The sequence below is a fragment of the Etheostoma cragini genome, chromosome 12, assembly GCF_013103735.1.
Source record: "Etheostoma cragini isolate CJK2018 chromosome 12, CSU_Ecrag_1.0, whole genome shotgun sequence".
In the NCBI taxonomy this organism is placed as follows: domain Eukaryota; kingdom Metazoa; phylum Chordata; class Actinopteri; order Perciformes; family Percidae; genus Etheostoma; species Etheostoma cragini.
The window spans coordinates 13745806-13762629 of record NC_048418.1 but is presented as its reverse complement, the minus strand read 5'-3'; the positions used below and the strand labels follow the sequence as shown (position 1 = coordinate 13762629).

General features: G+C 40.1%; 1 protein-coding gene across 1 annotated transcript; it reads right to left on the bottom strand.

Moving 5' to 3' along the window:
- Positions 1-105: 105 nt before the first annotated feature.
- Positions 106-15329, bottom strand: wnt3a (wingless-type MMTV integration site family, member 3A). Its single transcript, XM_034888804.1, has 4 exons — positions 14899-15329; positions 9601-9842; positions 2747-3012; positions 106-2655 (listed from the first exon to the last, which is right to left on the bottom strand). Exons 1-4 carry the CDS (start codon positions 14967-14969, stop codon positions 2176-2178), a joined length of 1059 nt encoding a protein of 352 aa, XP_034744695.1. The 5' UTR covers positions 14970-15329; the 3' UTR covers positions 106-2175.
- Positions 15330-16824: the final 1495 nt, after the last annotated feature.

Here is a 16824-nt window from a genome sequence, read left to right as displayed (position 1 = left end):
AAAACATACAATTTTAGAAATCCATAAAAATGCAAAAACTAGTTTGTACAAAACTTTGGATTCAAAGACTTGACAAAAAATTACAAAATAAGAAAATTGTCCGCACAAGCAATAAATCACATATGAAGTGTACAGTAATAATCGCAAGATAACAGATATTGTACTGATCATGGTTGCTGTGTAGTTCATAAAAAGATGACTTAAAATGTGAAACTTGTTGGCTCTCATCACTATTTTCCGTCAGGATAAAAATTAATCATGGGCGGGCAACTTTGATAAAAATGTCTGAGAACTATACATGCCTGAGATGCAGCATTACATTGGCTGTAAACAATATTTCATCAGCGACTTTAAACATGTCTTTACAGTCATGGCTATTGGTGAAATGGCACGCACACTTTTTCATAAGCATTTTGTTTCAGTAGTTTTACACTTTCCAAATAAATAAATACTGTGTTGTATTTTTTTCTCAAAATAAGGGACAGCAACATTATCATCATTGTGCCCTGATGTTTGGCATGACTACAAAACCATAGGCAACTAAAATAACATAAACTCTATTTTTGTCTATTTGGTTAAAATGGAAATTACTGTATGCAATAATTAGTCAAAACTTCACATTTTTTTCCAAACTACAATAGATTTCTTTCACAGAAAGAATCAAATACATGCAAGAATATACATATAACACAAATAGACAAAGACATAGGTTGAGGACCTAGACACATACACACACATGCACGCACAAACACACACACACACGTGCACGCACGCACGCACCCACACACACACACACACACACACACACAAATATTATCTTTTACTTAGCAGCGTTAAAATAAGGGATGTAATAGTAGTTTCAGCGATGCTGCATGTTTTTTAGTTCGGGGGAAAAAAAAGCCACAGCTGATAATAATCTCATGGCACAGGTTTTGGTCATCATCATACCACATCTGCAATGTAAACTGCATTTTACAGAGCTTAGATTATACAGCTTAGTTTGCGTTTTTTTGCCATTTGTTTTATTTCATCAGGGAGTACAGAGTTGACCTCTATTTCATCAAATATCAAAATAAAAGAATAATAGACGTGTGTAAATAAAACAAAAATATAGTGGAGATATCCCTTTTATAAATAACAGTTTTCCCCACGCCCATTCACACGAGTCATTGCTAATACTGATAAAAACAAGGAGAACATGCTTCATATTTCTCAATAGGACACAAGTGCTGACCTTTCAGATTCATTTACAGCTCTCTGACCACCTCAGACTTACAGTTTTTTTTTCTTTACTTGTCTTTGGTCGTAACTATCGATGTTGTTCAAAGCATTGTTAATTTAAAAAAAGCTTCCAGTGGTTTTTAGGTGTTTCACGACAATGTGCAGACTGTATATTCTTGTTTTGCCGATGTTCAGTCGTTGTGGCTCATGTTTTCTCTCGAGAAAAAATTAGTAATTGAAAGCAGATATTAAGTTGTTAGCTTAAGAATTTAAGAATATGTAAACACATTACAGCACAATAACTACATTCACTCAGGTGCAAGTGCATTCTTACCCAGACATCAGTAACATAAAAACCCTATAAAAAAACCTCATTCACACAACGATAATGTTAGTTTTCAGACACTTATAATGTTGAGAATAATGCATGCTGTTGAGTGTCTGATCGTGTAACTTGCTCACAAATGTCACTTTTGTGTGGCAAAAACAAGTAATGATTAAACATTGAAGAAAATGTGACACTTTCATTGTTTGCCCCGCATTGGCAAAAGCATTGGCGGTGCTGTACTATTCTCAACATATGTAACTATTTGGAACACAGAAAAAAAATCACCAATATGGTGTTTGTCAATTGGCCGACAGTTCTCCTTTCCTACGTCAGTACATGAAAACGCTTTCGTTATCGCTAGAGATATAAACATGGTTGTCATCATCAGCATCATCACTGTTAATATGAAGACGCTTTGTGATGTCAACATCTACGGAACCCATTCAGTTGATTAGGCAGAGACTGGCTCTTTTTGGCACAAAACACAAATCTGCTACGTTTGCCACTGGAGTCCAAGGACCAATCAGACAGCTCTTCATCCTCTCATGTCTTTTAGATTAGTTGCTGTATTTGTTCCTCTGCCTACTGAAGTCATTTTGGTGAGAAAAGATGAGAACCAGACGTCCTTATTTGCAGGTGTGCACGTCGTAGACCCTCACACACTCCTGACAGCTGACGTAGCAGCACCAGTGGAAAATACAGTGACACTTCTCCTTTCTCTTCTCAGTCCTGGTGTTGTGGCCTCTGCCGCAGCAGAGGAGGTCACACCCGTCTATGCCATGGGATGTCAGATTGCAGATGCGATCGCGGGTACCAAAGGAGCCGGTCTCTGGATTGGGGTCACAGAAATTGGGTGAGCTTTCATAGTAAACCAGGTCGCGCTCTGTGGGGGGTTTGAAGTAGTTGTACTTGGGTCTCAGAGTCTCCACCCATCCACGCGACTCCTTATGTTTCTCCACCACCATCTCTGATGCGCTGTCATACTTATCCTTCATGTAGTCGCCAATAACTCGGAAGTCAGGCTGAGACCACCAGCATGTCTTGACCTCACAGCTGCCTGAAAGTCCATGGCACTTACACTTCAGGAACATGTTGTCATCAAGGGACTAAAGATAACAAAATTGACGTGTTAATCACACATCTGAAAGTAGAAAAACTGCTACAACACAATCCGCAAAAAGAGCTTCTTTTTCTCACCATTCTTCCTGCCTCATTGTTTTGGCGGTTCATGGCTGAACGTGCATCAGGGCGATTCTCTCGCGCATCAGCAAACTCCCGGGACACCATGCTCCCAAACTTCACATCCTCACTGCAGCCACCCCACTTCCATCCCTCACCAGGGGGGGGCTTGTGGCGTGTGTCACATCCACAGATGGTTGCTGAACCCTCAGCGCAGGCTCGAGTCACTGCAAATGCAACTCCCGCCGACGCAATAGCATGGACAAATGCTGACTCTCGAGTGGCTGCAAAGAGAAGTTCAGAAATCTGTGAGACATGGATCATTGGAAAAACACTCGTAGGCAACATCCTGCAGAGTAAGAAATAAATTCCTAATGATTATTTTCAGGATTAAATAGAAAAGTTGTCCTATAATTGCTAGAGAATGTAGGTCACCACCTGATTATATGGATAACTCCTTGTTTTTGGTCTTGTATGGTTGCATAAGCAATTTATTCTCAATCCAAGCCAATAACAACAAATAAACTATACATACTTTAGAGTCCATTACTTTTGTTGACTTCATGTGTTTCGGTTGCATCTACCAAGGTCTACCAGAGTGTTTGTTCATTCAGCTCAGACATCAATCGTCCTGTCTCTGAATAAAGCCAGCAAGGCCTCAGTGCCTCTGTCTGACATAGCTAACTGATGACTCAGAGGGATCAGGATCTTCCAGAGAGATGAGAGGAAGAGACAGGCCTGACAGGCCTATAATTAAGAGACTCAATTAAGCTTTTAAAAGGTTAAGAAACAAATCATCGACACAACAATAAGATGAGACTGTAGTGTCCAGAAAAGCAATACCGAACAACATTTTTTTCAGTTATAGAAGGGAAGAAGACTTATTATTTTATGTTAGAATTTAACAGAATTCATTACGGACTTTTGACTTGAGTATATGTAAGTGTATGGTATTGCACAATCACAAGAAAAGATACAGAGAGAACAAGATAAATAAAGTAAAAACACCATATAAAAATAAACAAACCAAAAAAGAGTGAAGAAATCGACAGAGAGGGTCAAAGATCAATAGGGACACTTGGGATTGTGTGTGTGCATGTGTGTGTGATACATAGATAAAGAGGCAGTCCATGCTTCTGTCTAAAGAAGAAGAATGACAGGGAAAGAAAGAAACGAAAGAAGGGAGGAGTATAAAGCTAAAGGGAGTAGAAACTCCTCCCTTACGGCAGGTTCCAACCAGTTTAAGGACTAAAGGGCATTTGAAACAATGACGCAAGAGAAAGAGGCATGCTGACATCCTCACCACCCACTTCATATTGCTGTTGTATACACACAAGGTTATTAATGTTCACGATACATCTGAACCTCTGCTCTCCTTCCTGGAGTCACACTTACTGCATCCACCACAGATTTCACTTGGATATTGTATCATTTTCTTTGCAATCAAGATGGCAAAGGGCTGTAAGATGTCTAAAGTGATTAATTATATATCCCCATATATTCTCTTGAACCTACAAAGTAAAGGCTTCATGTTTTAAATTTTTTTGAGCTAAAAGTGAGTTCAAATTAATGCATGCGGTGTTCATCCCACATTCATCTAAAATGTCAAGATATCTATAAAATGAATTGCATTCATGTAAAATAAGGATGAGAAGGAATACTGTATCATCAGCAAAGAAACATAATTTAATTTAGTGCTTCACAAAACGTTTGTCGTTAATTATAAAAAGTGGGAAGATATGTTGACCTTAAACCGCTGGGTAACTTGTTTGAAAACGTGGCCTTATGGGTGACTGGCTATAATGCTTTGGAGCATAAAGAGGTGGAGGAGTTCAAATGGGAGAGGAAAAGAGGATTATCTTGAGTTAAAATTGACAAAAGAGAAGGACCGGGGAAAATGTATTATGTCTGTGTGTGTGTGTGTGTTTGTGTGGGTGGAACAGCTAAGGAGAAAAACTAATAAAATGTGTCTCTCAGGGCCACCACACTCTAATAAAGTGACTTGATTTTCAAAGAAATACAGCTCCCTCTTTAAAAAGGCACAGCAGAGGATTTAGTTTTTAACCTTAAGTTTAACCTGCCAAAGGCAATGATGTGGTACTTCTACTCTGCTATCATTGCGTCCATCCTCTCCTCCTCCATCACCATTTGGTACGCTGTTGCCCCCACCAAGACTGCAGCATATTATCTGTTTTGCTGAGAAAGTAATTGGCTGCAATGTGCCATCTCTCCAGGACCTGAACCTCTCCAGGACCCCGAGGCGGGCAGAAAAAGTTGTGGACGATCCCTCCCTCCCCCGACACAAACTTTTTGACACACTCCTCTCTGGCAGGAGCCTGCGGTCTATCAGGACCAAAACCTCATGCCACAAAAACAGTTTCTTCCCCTTAGCAGTCAACCTCATTAACAAGGCCCGGATCCCTCTTAACCTCCACCCTTATTCACTACATGTTACATTAACAACCATCCTGGACTATAACTACCCTGACCATTCACCATTGACAAGTGTAATTTCCTTGAAGGTGGGTACTCTGTTGAAGTTTAACACTACTGGATCTGCCCAGAGCCACTCTGGATCACAGACGTTTGGTTGTGATATTGGCTTAGCATCGCTAATGTTAGCCTTAGCCAACTCCTTCACCATTGTTGGAGTGAGCTGAAAAATCAAACATTTCCCAAACCCCGTGGGAAGGAGGGCCTTAAAATCATGGCCACGAACATAACTCAGCAAACATCATCTTTCTCCGCACGCATCTTTCTCCACCACCGTTTGTACGGAACTAACTGAAGGTTACCAAACCTCAATGTCATCGTTCTCAGCCACTCCCTCTGTTCGCTGATTGGACCGCCAAATATTTGGCCGGAGAAAACCTGCGAATATACCGCAAACCCAGACGGAGTACTGAAGGAAAATGAAAATTGAGCGGAAGTTCTTAGGAGAGCGGAGCCAGTCTAGAATATAACCTGTCCACTGCACAATGTATACTAAACTTTTGCACATCCCTCAGCATCTCTGTGAATCTTGCACAAAACAATACAGCCTTCTTTTCCCATTGTTAAGCAGTTATACATATTTGTTTATTTATGTTATCGTTTCTTTAAAATGTCTTGTTTAGTTCCTTTTTAAGTGTTAATGTTCACGTATGCACCATCTCCAAAGCAAAATTCTTTCCAAGTCTTACTTACTTACTTGGCAATAAATCTTTTTCTGATTCTGATTTTGATTACCAAGGAATATTTTACCCTGGTGTGAGGTTGAAGCATTTACACTGTAAATGCTTCAATGTAAATTTGATACATTTACAATGTATCAAAAAGTCAACAAAAGTTATATAAATGTTCAAATTTTGAAATATTATTGACAATTTCTATGTATTATACTTGGTGTTTCACATGACAGGGGCTAAAGTATATACACCTGTAATAACATTTCCTTTATCTGGAAAGACCAGCTCTTACATTAGTTGCTCTGCTTTACTTGATTTCACGACCAATTTATGGTATTTTAGGACCCTCTTACTCAGACAATGCTCCTCCACCAAACTTTGCCAGACCCTGGCAGGCCAAGTGGTCCCTACAACCTGCTGGGGGGTTGAATCCCCTATTGTGCTGCCACTGTCACGCTGTGTTAGTCCCACAATGGCCCCAGATATTTTATATGAAATTTGCCCTGGCCAGTGATTAGTGGGGACCAAGTTAAGTCATAGCAACAGAGAACTATGCATTGGCTGAACCCTGCTTGTCGGCAGACGGGGAAATCCCTATTCAAATGGTTTAATAAAACAATCTAAAGGGCGTGTGAATTGGGAAAAGCACTTTTTCTTCTGCTTAATCTCATGGTTGCAAAGATATTGTGCTCTGAGCAGTGCCCAGCAGGGAGTGGGGCTAAGGTCCCCCCATCAACTCCATTTACCACACCCCTTCTTTCTTTCTTGCCTAGAGTTAATGATATACTGGTGTTCTAGTTTCCCTCCCCCAGCATGGAGAGACATACGTCTCATGAGAAGCATGGACCTCTTAGCTCATCCTAAATAGTTACACCTTCTCATCCTCAGGTCACAGGTCGTAACCTACATCCCCTGACCTTTTTCCAGTTAGTTTAGTTGAGACTTAATGATTTAGGTTTAGGTGGATTTCCTGGTATACAGACTTTGTAGAGGCAGAGGTACCTACAGGGAATGGTTAGATAAGTCAGTATTGAACTTTGCAATGCATTCCAAAACTTTATATGTTGCGTAATAGGAGTGTCCTGTAAACCTTACGTGCATTTAATGGTTTCCAGTAGAATACTGGTGATGCATGTCTACACCTGTGTGGGGTGGTGACACCTGCACAATTGTGACTGTCTGCTTTTTGTATCAAAGCTGCCCTTACTCATTTTATCATATGACTCATAAACTGGAGCCTGATCATACCCATATAGTTGGTAGGTGTTCTGTAAATACAAAGAATGCAGAAATGGCTCTGGAATGAGTTCTGCAGACTAAGTACACCTGCACAGCTCTGTCTTACCTTTCATCAAAGGCAGATTCCAGCAGTGCATGTTTTGACACTTTAGTTAATGTAAATTAATGATTGCTGACGCAGACATAGCCTAGAGGTAGGGCTTGTGATTTGGGGTGTGGAGTGAGAGAAAAACATTGAGAGACAATCAGGCCATGTGAAGGGGAGAGAGAACATGCACATAGAAAAAGTATGTAAGTATTTTAAAGGCAGGAGAAACTTAACTCTTCTATGTTTTGGTGCATGAGGTTGAGTATGCGTGACAGTCTGTATTTAGATAGATGAGTGTTTTTGTGTGGTCAAGCCAATGTATGGTCCCAATTTGTATAAGCATGTTTATGCATACATATTTGAAAGCAGGTTGCGTAAGTGACCAAAGCATTTTTCCACAAGTAGAAACTAAAAAAGGTTTTCCATTGTATTAAACTGTAGTCTCAACTCAATTCACACAATGCCTTCACTCTTTAATGGTAGTTGTCTTTCATTCTTCTAGAACTTATGCAGTTTTTAATCCACCTCTGTAAAACAAACTTTTAATGTCCTCGGTGAAGGTGAGGAGGACATGGGCAGTCATGGACTAACTGACAGGAAGCCCCTGAAGCCTATAAAGGCGCCTACTCTTCCTTTCAGCTTTGGCTCCCAAAAAGACAGGAGGAAACCGACACACAACAGTCTGATTCACAGACAAACAGACACCAGTGAGGACAATGGCCCTGTTGCACAGACAAACCCCAGCATCAATCAAATCCAATGAAATGGAAGCCCTCTCCTACTAAGCCCTATCAAAGGCCTGTGAGCCCAAGTCACTTTCATTGGCCTCTGACAAAGGCACTTAATCCAGACACTTTGACCTCTCACATTATTAAGGGCCTCAGTGACCTTAATCCAATCAAAATGATTTACTAAAGCCCAGTAGCTTTAGGCCTGGGAGGGAAGGCAATGGGAGAGCTGTGGTGGCATTTTGCACCACAATAGCGCTCGGATTGAGAACCCCATCGTTAGCCACCTACTTGAGTTCAAGCCTCCTCTATTAACTGGCTCAGGAGTTTATTAAAAGCAATTGCCCTACGTAACCTACAACCGTATGTGTTTCCATCGATCTTCTGTAAACTATGTGACAGGTTTAGATCCTCAACCCTCCCTATGTTTAGTGCTCATTATTAATTTCGGAGCCTGTAACTCATTTTAGAGTTAGTAAGACGTGGCACAGAGGGAAAAAAGAAAACCCAGAAAAGAGCATCTTGGGAAACCATATTTGGTCCACACCATTCTTGGACATTTTCAGGTGGAAACAGTCGGGCTGGCTCTGCTTGGAGGTAAAAATCTACCTGCCAGCACAGTGGGGATTTCTGCAGCCTGAGCCCATATGTAGACCAAAATTGACACAGAATTTTAAGTCTTAACACATCATTGCAGAATCTTATGGAAAAATGCATTTTGAAATACTCCACAACTCAGTTTGCAGTGTTGTGCAAGGCACTTCAGAGGATTGTACAGAAGAACAATCACAGGGGATTCCCTCCTGAAGAAAACTCCAACAAGACAGAACTCACTCGTCTCTATTGTGTACATTAGTTCATGCATAAAGGCTGCTCAGAGCTTGTTCAGTCTACAGACTATTTAAACAAGGGTTTGAATGAGCATAATGAATGATGCACACAGGGAGTGCAGCTCTTCCAATGCAAATATAAGACGGAGAGAATATAGAATTGTTAATGGAAGAGTTAATCAGCATAGTGAGACAATAAGTATCTTTCATTTTTTTCAGTGAAGTCTTTTTGCAGGTGGTTTAAAGAACTAAGAACTTCTAAGAACTTAACTAGAGACTTAGAAACATAATTTGAGGCTGGTAGGGTCAGACTGCATCACCAAAGTTAAAGTATTTTTGGTGAAACGTTACATGCAGTCACTCAAAGCGTTCTATTTTCCTTAGACTATCTTCACAAAACTAGATCTTGCATGATAAAACTTGGCCTTTTCATTTGTTGTGGTTTTTCTGTTGAATATCCATATTTTGGTTATCTGTGTCATATTTTTCCTGGTTATGTAGATTCTTGACAGCCACTTACTTTGATAACTGGGCAAGTACAACTTTTGTAAATCATCTTTCAAAAGCTGGTTTGAAAAAGGTAAATTTGGTTGACAGCTTTGACGTCTGTTTATCACAAATGAGCCAAGTAAACCACGCGGATGGTGCCAAATTAAAACGCCAGTAACCTTTCGGGGGAGTTGAAACGCAAATATCGGCTACCCGCGTCTGAGTTTTTCTGCATGAAAAACTGCTGCATATGTCAACTATGATGATGTTAAAGAAAGCACACTGCACATGTTATTAAGTCCACATAGATGTGTTTGTTGTGTAAAATTACCTTTATCTAACACTGGCCCAAAAATGGCCAGATTGTCATTGACAGTGGTGCAGTTCCAGCGTCGGCCTCGGAACTGGTGCTGGCACTCCTGGATGCCAATCTTCACCCCCTCGGCCACACTGGGCATGATTTCCACGTAGTTCCGGCAGAAACGCAGCTGCTTAGGCACCAGACCCGGGATGCTGCCACAGAGGATGGGTTGAGTGCCCAGTGATGAGTACTGGTGGCCCACTGCTAGTGACCTTCAAAGAGAGAGAAAGTCACATTGTCAGTGCATTTTCATGATTGCAGTTTGTCTGTCTGTATTTTTCTATTCATTTAACACCACAGAGGTAGAGTTGGTCAATCTGCAACCACAAGATTGGCGGATCAATCCCTGACTCCTCCTGTCTGCGTGTTGAAGGGTCCTTGAACTAGACATTGAACCCCAAGATGTTACCTGGGCTCTATGTGGCTGTCCACTGCTCCTAATGTTTAGGATTCTGGAGACTGAACTTCATCACATTGTACTGTATGATTGTGTGTGACGTATAAAAGGTTTCTTAAGTGGCAGACTAATTTCCCTCTGCAGGTGCAGTGTAATTCCATGTCTGAGATTGATTGTGAGTGTTTATTTGCTGTATTAGATGCCACCATTAGGCCTCCATTCTTTATCCCTTCAACTACCCTCTCTGCAGACACCTGGCCTTTGTGTGTATTGAAATTGTAGCCCTGCTACCGAGAAGCAGCCAGTGTTGCTGTGTAAGATGAAAGTCCACAATGCATCTCGAGGTCTTCATAGACCTTAAGCTGAAAACTTGGAAAACTACACCTTGTTATTAACTGTCCGCACACTTAACAGGCCTTTGGCTTAGGGTAATAAGAGTGCAAACCCTACATTGAAACTTCAGAGAGTGTATTAAGTGTAACACAGAACCCAACCCCCTTCTTTTCCTTTGAGGAAGATATTCTGGGATACAACAAGTGCAAACTTGGTTCACTGATTACATCTCTCTGTCTAGTTCTTTGTTGCTTTCTCTATGTCTTTCTGTCTTTATTTTCTGTGTCCTCTCAATTAGGACTTTTAGAAAAGTAGTAATCATAGAAATGGGATATCCATTGTATCATTGCATCGTATGTAATTTAATCAATTTTGCGGAACTGTGGTTTTACATGACCATTTATTTGAATTTCGACATCACATAAAGCCTCATTGGCTCATACTAAAGATGGATAATTAGCTTGATTTTTAACGCTCTTTATTAAAAAGATATATGTGTTGTGCATGACCCGCTGACCTGAGCTGCTCAGTTTTTATTGAAACATCAGCAAAATCAATATTTTAAGTACTTCATAATTTAATAGCACAGTTCCTATTATCTCTGACAAGCTTGTTGGAAATTCAGTCTACATGTCACTTCAACTGTCTATTAAAGAGTGAACACTGGCAGCAGTAATTTGCTGATCCTCCCCTCAGTGATAGAGGGTTGATACCAGTTACTATAACTGTTGCACATAGGCAAAGCCAGAGCAGTTGTGTAGTCTTTTGCCGCTCAGTTAGCTCGCTGTCTGTTGACCCGTTCACTGTTGTTCAAGGACTAATCGCTGATCACATCAAGATTACCAAAAGTCCCGACATTGGCCTCAGGCTGCTTTCTTTAAAAACGCACAGCCCAAGAAAAGATCTCCTCAGCCAACTGACCCCTGCCTGACCATGATGGCAGCAAAACATGTTGACCTTGAATAACTCAATTATAAGTTGAATTTAAAAGGCTAATTTAATTTAATTTTTAATATTACACTTTAATGTTGTCTTTTGTCTAGGTGTGTGTAAGCCATACACTGACCTGTTGAGTAAACCCATGTTAGTTTCCTTGAGCAAATGTCAAAGTTATGTGTCACACTGGTTCGAACACAATTTCTCGCCTAATTTCAACAGACTAGACCACTCTAGTTAATCATAAATGAGACATCCAGTAAGTGAGCAATGGCCAGTTGAGTCCAGAGGAAATCACATTTGCCTACAGTTTGTTTGCAACATCCATCAGTAAACAAGGGCACTCTGTTTACACACTGACCTCTCTTTGGCCTTTGTCAGTCCGTACACCCTGAAGCACATCTTTCCCTGCAGAAACCTGAGTAGACATCTCAAACTGGTGCAGACTTTTTGTTTGCCTCTGACATGCACAACAAACAGAGATGAAACTCTCAGAAAACCGTGTACAACAATCCATCAGAGGTTCCTCGTTGTGAGGTGTTTAGTAGGACTGAAGGAGGTGAAAACAAGAGCTGCAGGCGTGCAAATTCATTTTAAAGATAGTAGTCCCCTGTCAGTCTGGTCTTGAACCTCCTCTGCTTCTTTTTGCTCTACAGGGAATACATGTGGTGTCTCTGAGGTTTTCTGTGGCGCTTTCATAAACTTCATCATTGACAATATTTTTGTATTAGTGATGTACAGTCATGTACAAGTTTCCTCTTTGATCAAGAGTCTGTAATGAGCCTAACTCCTCATCAGGACTACACCTGTGAGGGTCTTTTGGGGTGCATTTCTGCAAGGTAACATTCCTAAACCCTGCCACATAAAACCACCATGAATCAATGTGCTTCAGTTGCTCCACTCATGAGCGTCTCTGCGTCTGTCTCAATGGGGCCGAGTAATCCATGCCACCTCTCACTGTGTTAGGAAATGGCCTAAAAGTGTAGGCAGGGCTTATTTCACCAAGGATGATTTATGATTTTAGTTTTAAGGAGCTGTTGCACAAAGACCAGAACTGTTTGATAGGCCTAACAAACATTTGAACTTAAATACTGACTGATTTTAAGCATCTATTGAATGCTTTTGCCATTGCTTTTTTTTATTTCACCAGAAAAATCCAATTATCTACCTCACACCTGATGCCCTGCAAAGAAAGGGCAAGTGTAAGCGTTCATACAAGAGGATTCCTTAATGCTATTAAAATTCCTGTTGTCAAATGAACACTTTATTATAAACGGACTTACAAATAAATATATAAGTATATGTCACATTCAATTTTTGTCTCAGTACCGACTTTCCCACTCTCATCTAACTGCATCCAGCATAGGTTTAATGCATATTTCAGCAAGCCCAAGCAGGGTACCTTAGAATTAGCACTTTACTTGTGGGCCCTGGGGCCTTGGAGCCGACTTTGACATCAAGAGAATATGTTTGGGAAAAGGAATGTGCGGCGAGCTTTCTCCTCCAGGTATTTATCTTCTAAGGTGGGGTGGACTCGGAAAGGGGGCGGTGGGGTGGCGGGTGCAGCTAGGCTATGTCATGGCAGGTCGAGTAGAGACAGTCAAGAACCTGTGTTAGTGCATATCCCTATCCCCAGAGACTACTGTGGCACAGAAGTTGAACGTGATGCAGCTCCGATGGCCACTTGAAGCAGAGTCTGTCAGCAAAACATCACCGGTTGCTTTTCACATAAGTGAAAGCTCATGGTAGCTGACATGCTGTTTGAAAACGGAGAGACAATGCAGCAGTATTGAGCGCAATCCAAAAGGAACCCCGCTACTTAACATGGGATGAGTTGCTGTGAAACAAAAAACACATCAGTAGTCCTGCAAGAACCCCCCATCAGTATAACGTCAAGAATATATTCAACTCAAGGTGACTTCATGTGTTACTTCTGCAGATTGTTTGTATTGGTAGGAGTGATATAGCAAATTTGCTGCCGTAATGTCTACTTGCCACTCTTTTGCTTCTGTCTTTAATCAAAGACCTGACCCATCTTCCAAAATCAAACCAAAAACACATAAGCTAGACTTGCTGGAGTTTTTTTATGACTGAATGGAAACCTACCTTCCATTGTGTCATTTGTAACATGCTCCACAAAAAAATAAATGTAAAAAAGAAGCTCTTATGGAGATTGAAATTCAAGGCCAGTGTGCATTTGTGTCATCAGCAGAGCTATAACGTGGCTCACACACACACAGACGTCAACAAAGAAGGTGCAAAACATATCAGATATCATGATAAAACACAAAATCTTACCGAACATCAATTTGGTAGAGCGTCCTGTGCGACTGTATGAACTAACTTTTAGAAACAGAACTTTCCTGATATGGGTCAGTTTTTTCCCCCCACCCACTGTGATATCAGGATTTCCTTCCAGCTGTGCGTGTAATTAGTTTCTCATCACCATTAGCTACATTAAGGGAAGTAGTGGCAACACCCAATAACTTAGCAAAAAAAAAAATACAGACAGATTTTGTTTAAATATAAAACACACATTAGTTGTTAGTTTAGTGCTAACAAGACGTTCGTGATTGATGTGTGTCGCTGATGGATCAAGCATGAACACTGTGAAACCAAACACCAGATCCTAAAAATGAGACAATACATTTATAAAAAAATACTATGTGAAAAAATAGTCTCAATTATTGATGTTTGTCAGTTTCTTAAATATAAAGAATTATAGGTTGCTTTATAATTGATTTACATTCTCATTAGTGCATGTTTTGCAGTGACTATGTGCTTCCTTTTGTGTTCAAAAGCATCTCTTTTGGATTTTTGAGGACTTTCGGAAAGGGAATAAACTGATGGAGAAAACAGCGTTGTACTGAGACATCCATGACATCCATTAAGGAAAAGGTTGCTATCACACTGCAAACTGTGAATTTGATTATTAAGCCCACGGTTATGTTTCATTAAAAGAAAAAGAGGACACCAAGACCGACAAGAAAAGAAATGATCATATTTCCAATAATGTACTGATTAACCTCATGACATTGCCGTACATGCAATAAATTAAATATGCATACAACTTGTTTTATCAGATTGTCCCAGACATTAAGGTCAAACCCAGGGCAAGATTTCATATTTGTTCTGTGCCATTTTGGCCCTATATGAGTGGACACACACAAGCGCACGGACGCACATACACGCGCGCGCACACCCCAAACTTTGCACCTGCTGCACTATGAAAACGAAAATTGCTCCGTGAAATTGCGTCATTAATATTGCAAAAATCTGTGACCATACAAAAATAAATAAATTAAATAAATAAACAATTCTGAGTGAATATGCCGGTTCGCTTGTTTTCAACAGGTCCGTTTTCTGCAATATTTTTCTATTTAAAAGCGTCATTACTTTTCTTCTCGTCTGGTGATCAAGCCATCCTTTGCAACTCATTGCTCAAAACAACTTTACCATCAGTGCAGCTCAATGTTCCGCTGTTGCGAGAAATGAAATCAGAATCATAAGCGCTCACACTGACACACAAGCGGATCATCCGACACTTCACAACGTTTCAAAAGATTCGTTCCGGCACATGGCCTAATGAAAATAAAACTTACCACCAGATGGGATAACTTGCCATGACATGCGTAAGCCCACAGAGCAACAGGAAACATCCAAGGTATATCATCCTTAAAGTTTCGCTAAAACTTCTCAGAAAGCCTACATGCGCGCTCACACGCTCACTGCGATTTTACTAAGATTAAAAAAAAACGAATCTGCACGGATGGATTTTAATTTCTATCCTCCAAAAACACTGAGGGATAATCTATCTTTCGCGACTAGCCTACTCGTGGCAGAACTCGGGAGCCAAATATTAAAAGTTAAAAGCTGCTTGCTTTTTTTTTTTTTTTTTTTTTTTTTAGGACCCAATCAGCAGGTATTGCCAAAGGGGGGATTCTGATGATATGTTTCCTCTGTTGCCTAGCCAGGCAGTTTGAACTCAGACAACGAGCTAATTTTAAGATGTGTTTTAGTGCTCATTGAGAATTGGTCGCATTAGCATGCAGTGTGTGTGATATATAATGTTGTTTAAAGGAGAGAGGGAGGGTCTGAGGGGTTTTAAATAGACATCGGAACCCCTGTGGATTGCGTAGCTATAACAACCTGTCCGGATTTCACTCCCTGGCTTGAAGCTTCTAAAATGCAGAAATAAATATGTGTGAATTGCTTGAGACCATTATTAAGGGCTCCCGTCCTCATTTTGGTACCTGCTTGCCATAAAATTAGAAATTGAGATGTTTTATTCCTACGGACTGATGGATTCACGATGAACTGAATAAAACGTGATAATTGATAAATTGCAATCGGATTTTTCTGAAGAAATCCTTACTTATTTAGCCATCTATTACATGTATTTATTTATTCTTAAATATATGAAATAAAAACTAAAATAGTTGGCCATCTGTCACTATACTGTTTGCTCTTTTAAAATATGCTGAGATTATAAAATGGCAAAAATCCTAACGCAGCCAGGTTCAGGTAAAAGGGCATATTTTGAGCATTACTTAAGGAAGGAAACGTTTTTTTCCCCACGTGGTATTGCTTCCTGCACTGTTTATAACTGTTCACAGCTTGAAGAGCCTGACTTAAAAGCTGGCTGGATGATGAGCTGCCAGTCTGTTTATTCCAACGAAAATATTCGATCGAACTGGCCGCACCAGTGAGTTTAAATGGCAGTCGTCTGTTTCTCTTTCTCAATGTCAAGTGGCTGTTGATAGGTGATCTAATGGGAGGCATCTCCATTTACAGGAACTGATGCATGCACGAAGATAACACGAAAAAACCTATTCGTCCTAGTTGTGCAACACCAGTGACTGTATGAGACAATTTCTGAACACTTTCACTGTTATTGTAATCATTTTGAGTCAACACGTGTTGTTGTTTAGTATACCACATAACAGGCTAATAGTACAAATACAACAACAACTACTACTACTACTACTACTACTACTACTACTACTACTAATAATAATAATAATAATAATAATAAAAGTGCATTTAATTACATACAATCAAATTAGGTTTTAATAAGATTTTGTGCACGTTTATGGCTTGGTGTGTATGAAAAATGTTACCCCAAGGCAGCCAATAATAGCAACAAAAAAACAAAACTGTTATTGTGCAGTGAAATTAAATGTGCATATTAATGAATGCAGTGGCTTTTGCTTTATCATATTGCTGTTTAACACAGTCAGCAGAAGCATGCAGAAGGACATGCATTCTTAACTTATGTTTCTGTCAGACAGTTACCAATCAGCCCAACGGAAGACTTTATATGTGTAGGTTCAAACAACGGTAACCAATTTTCTGATATCAAAACAGAACCACATTAAATGTTTCGATTTATTCACATATTGTGGTTTATCTGCTTGGATTCTGTTCTGTGAGCTTTTGAGTTTTGTTAACTTCACCCGTTAGAGCTAATTTGGATATCTTCATATTTATGCAACATTTAGTCAAACGTTTCAGTCGAACCTGTTATT

Bases quoted from the DNA above. Each gene is read 5' to 3' on its own strand.
- wnt3a (XM_034888804.1), bottom strand. From the start codon at position 14,969: ATGATATACCTTGGATGTTTCCTGTTGCTCTGTGGGCTTACGCATGTC. The intron at 9,843-14,898 runs GTAAGTTTTATT...CTCTCTTTGAAG, and splicing joins GCAAGTTATCCCATCTGGTG to GTCACTAGCAGTGGGCCACC. The intron at 2,656-2,746 runs GTGAGAAAAAGA...TGTTATCTTTAG, and splicing joins ACAATGAGGCAGGAAGAATG to TCCCTTGATGACAACATGTT.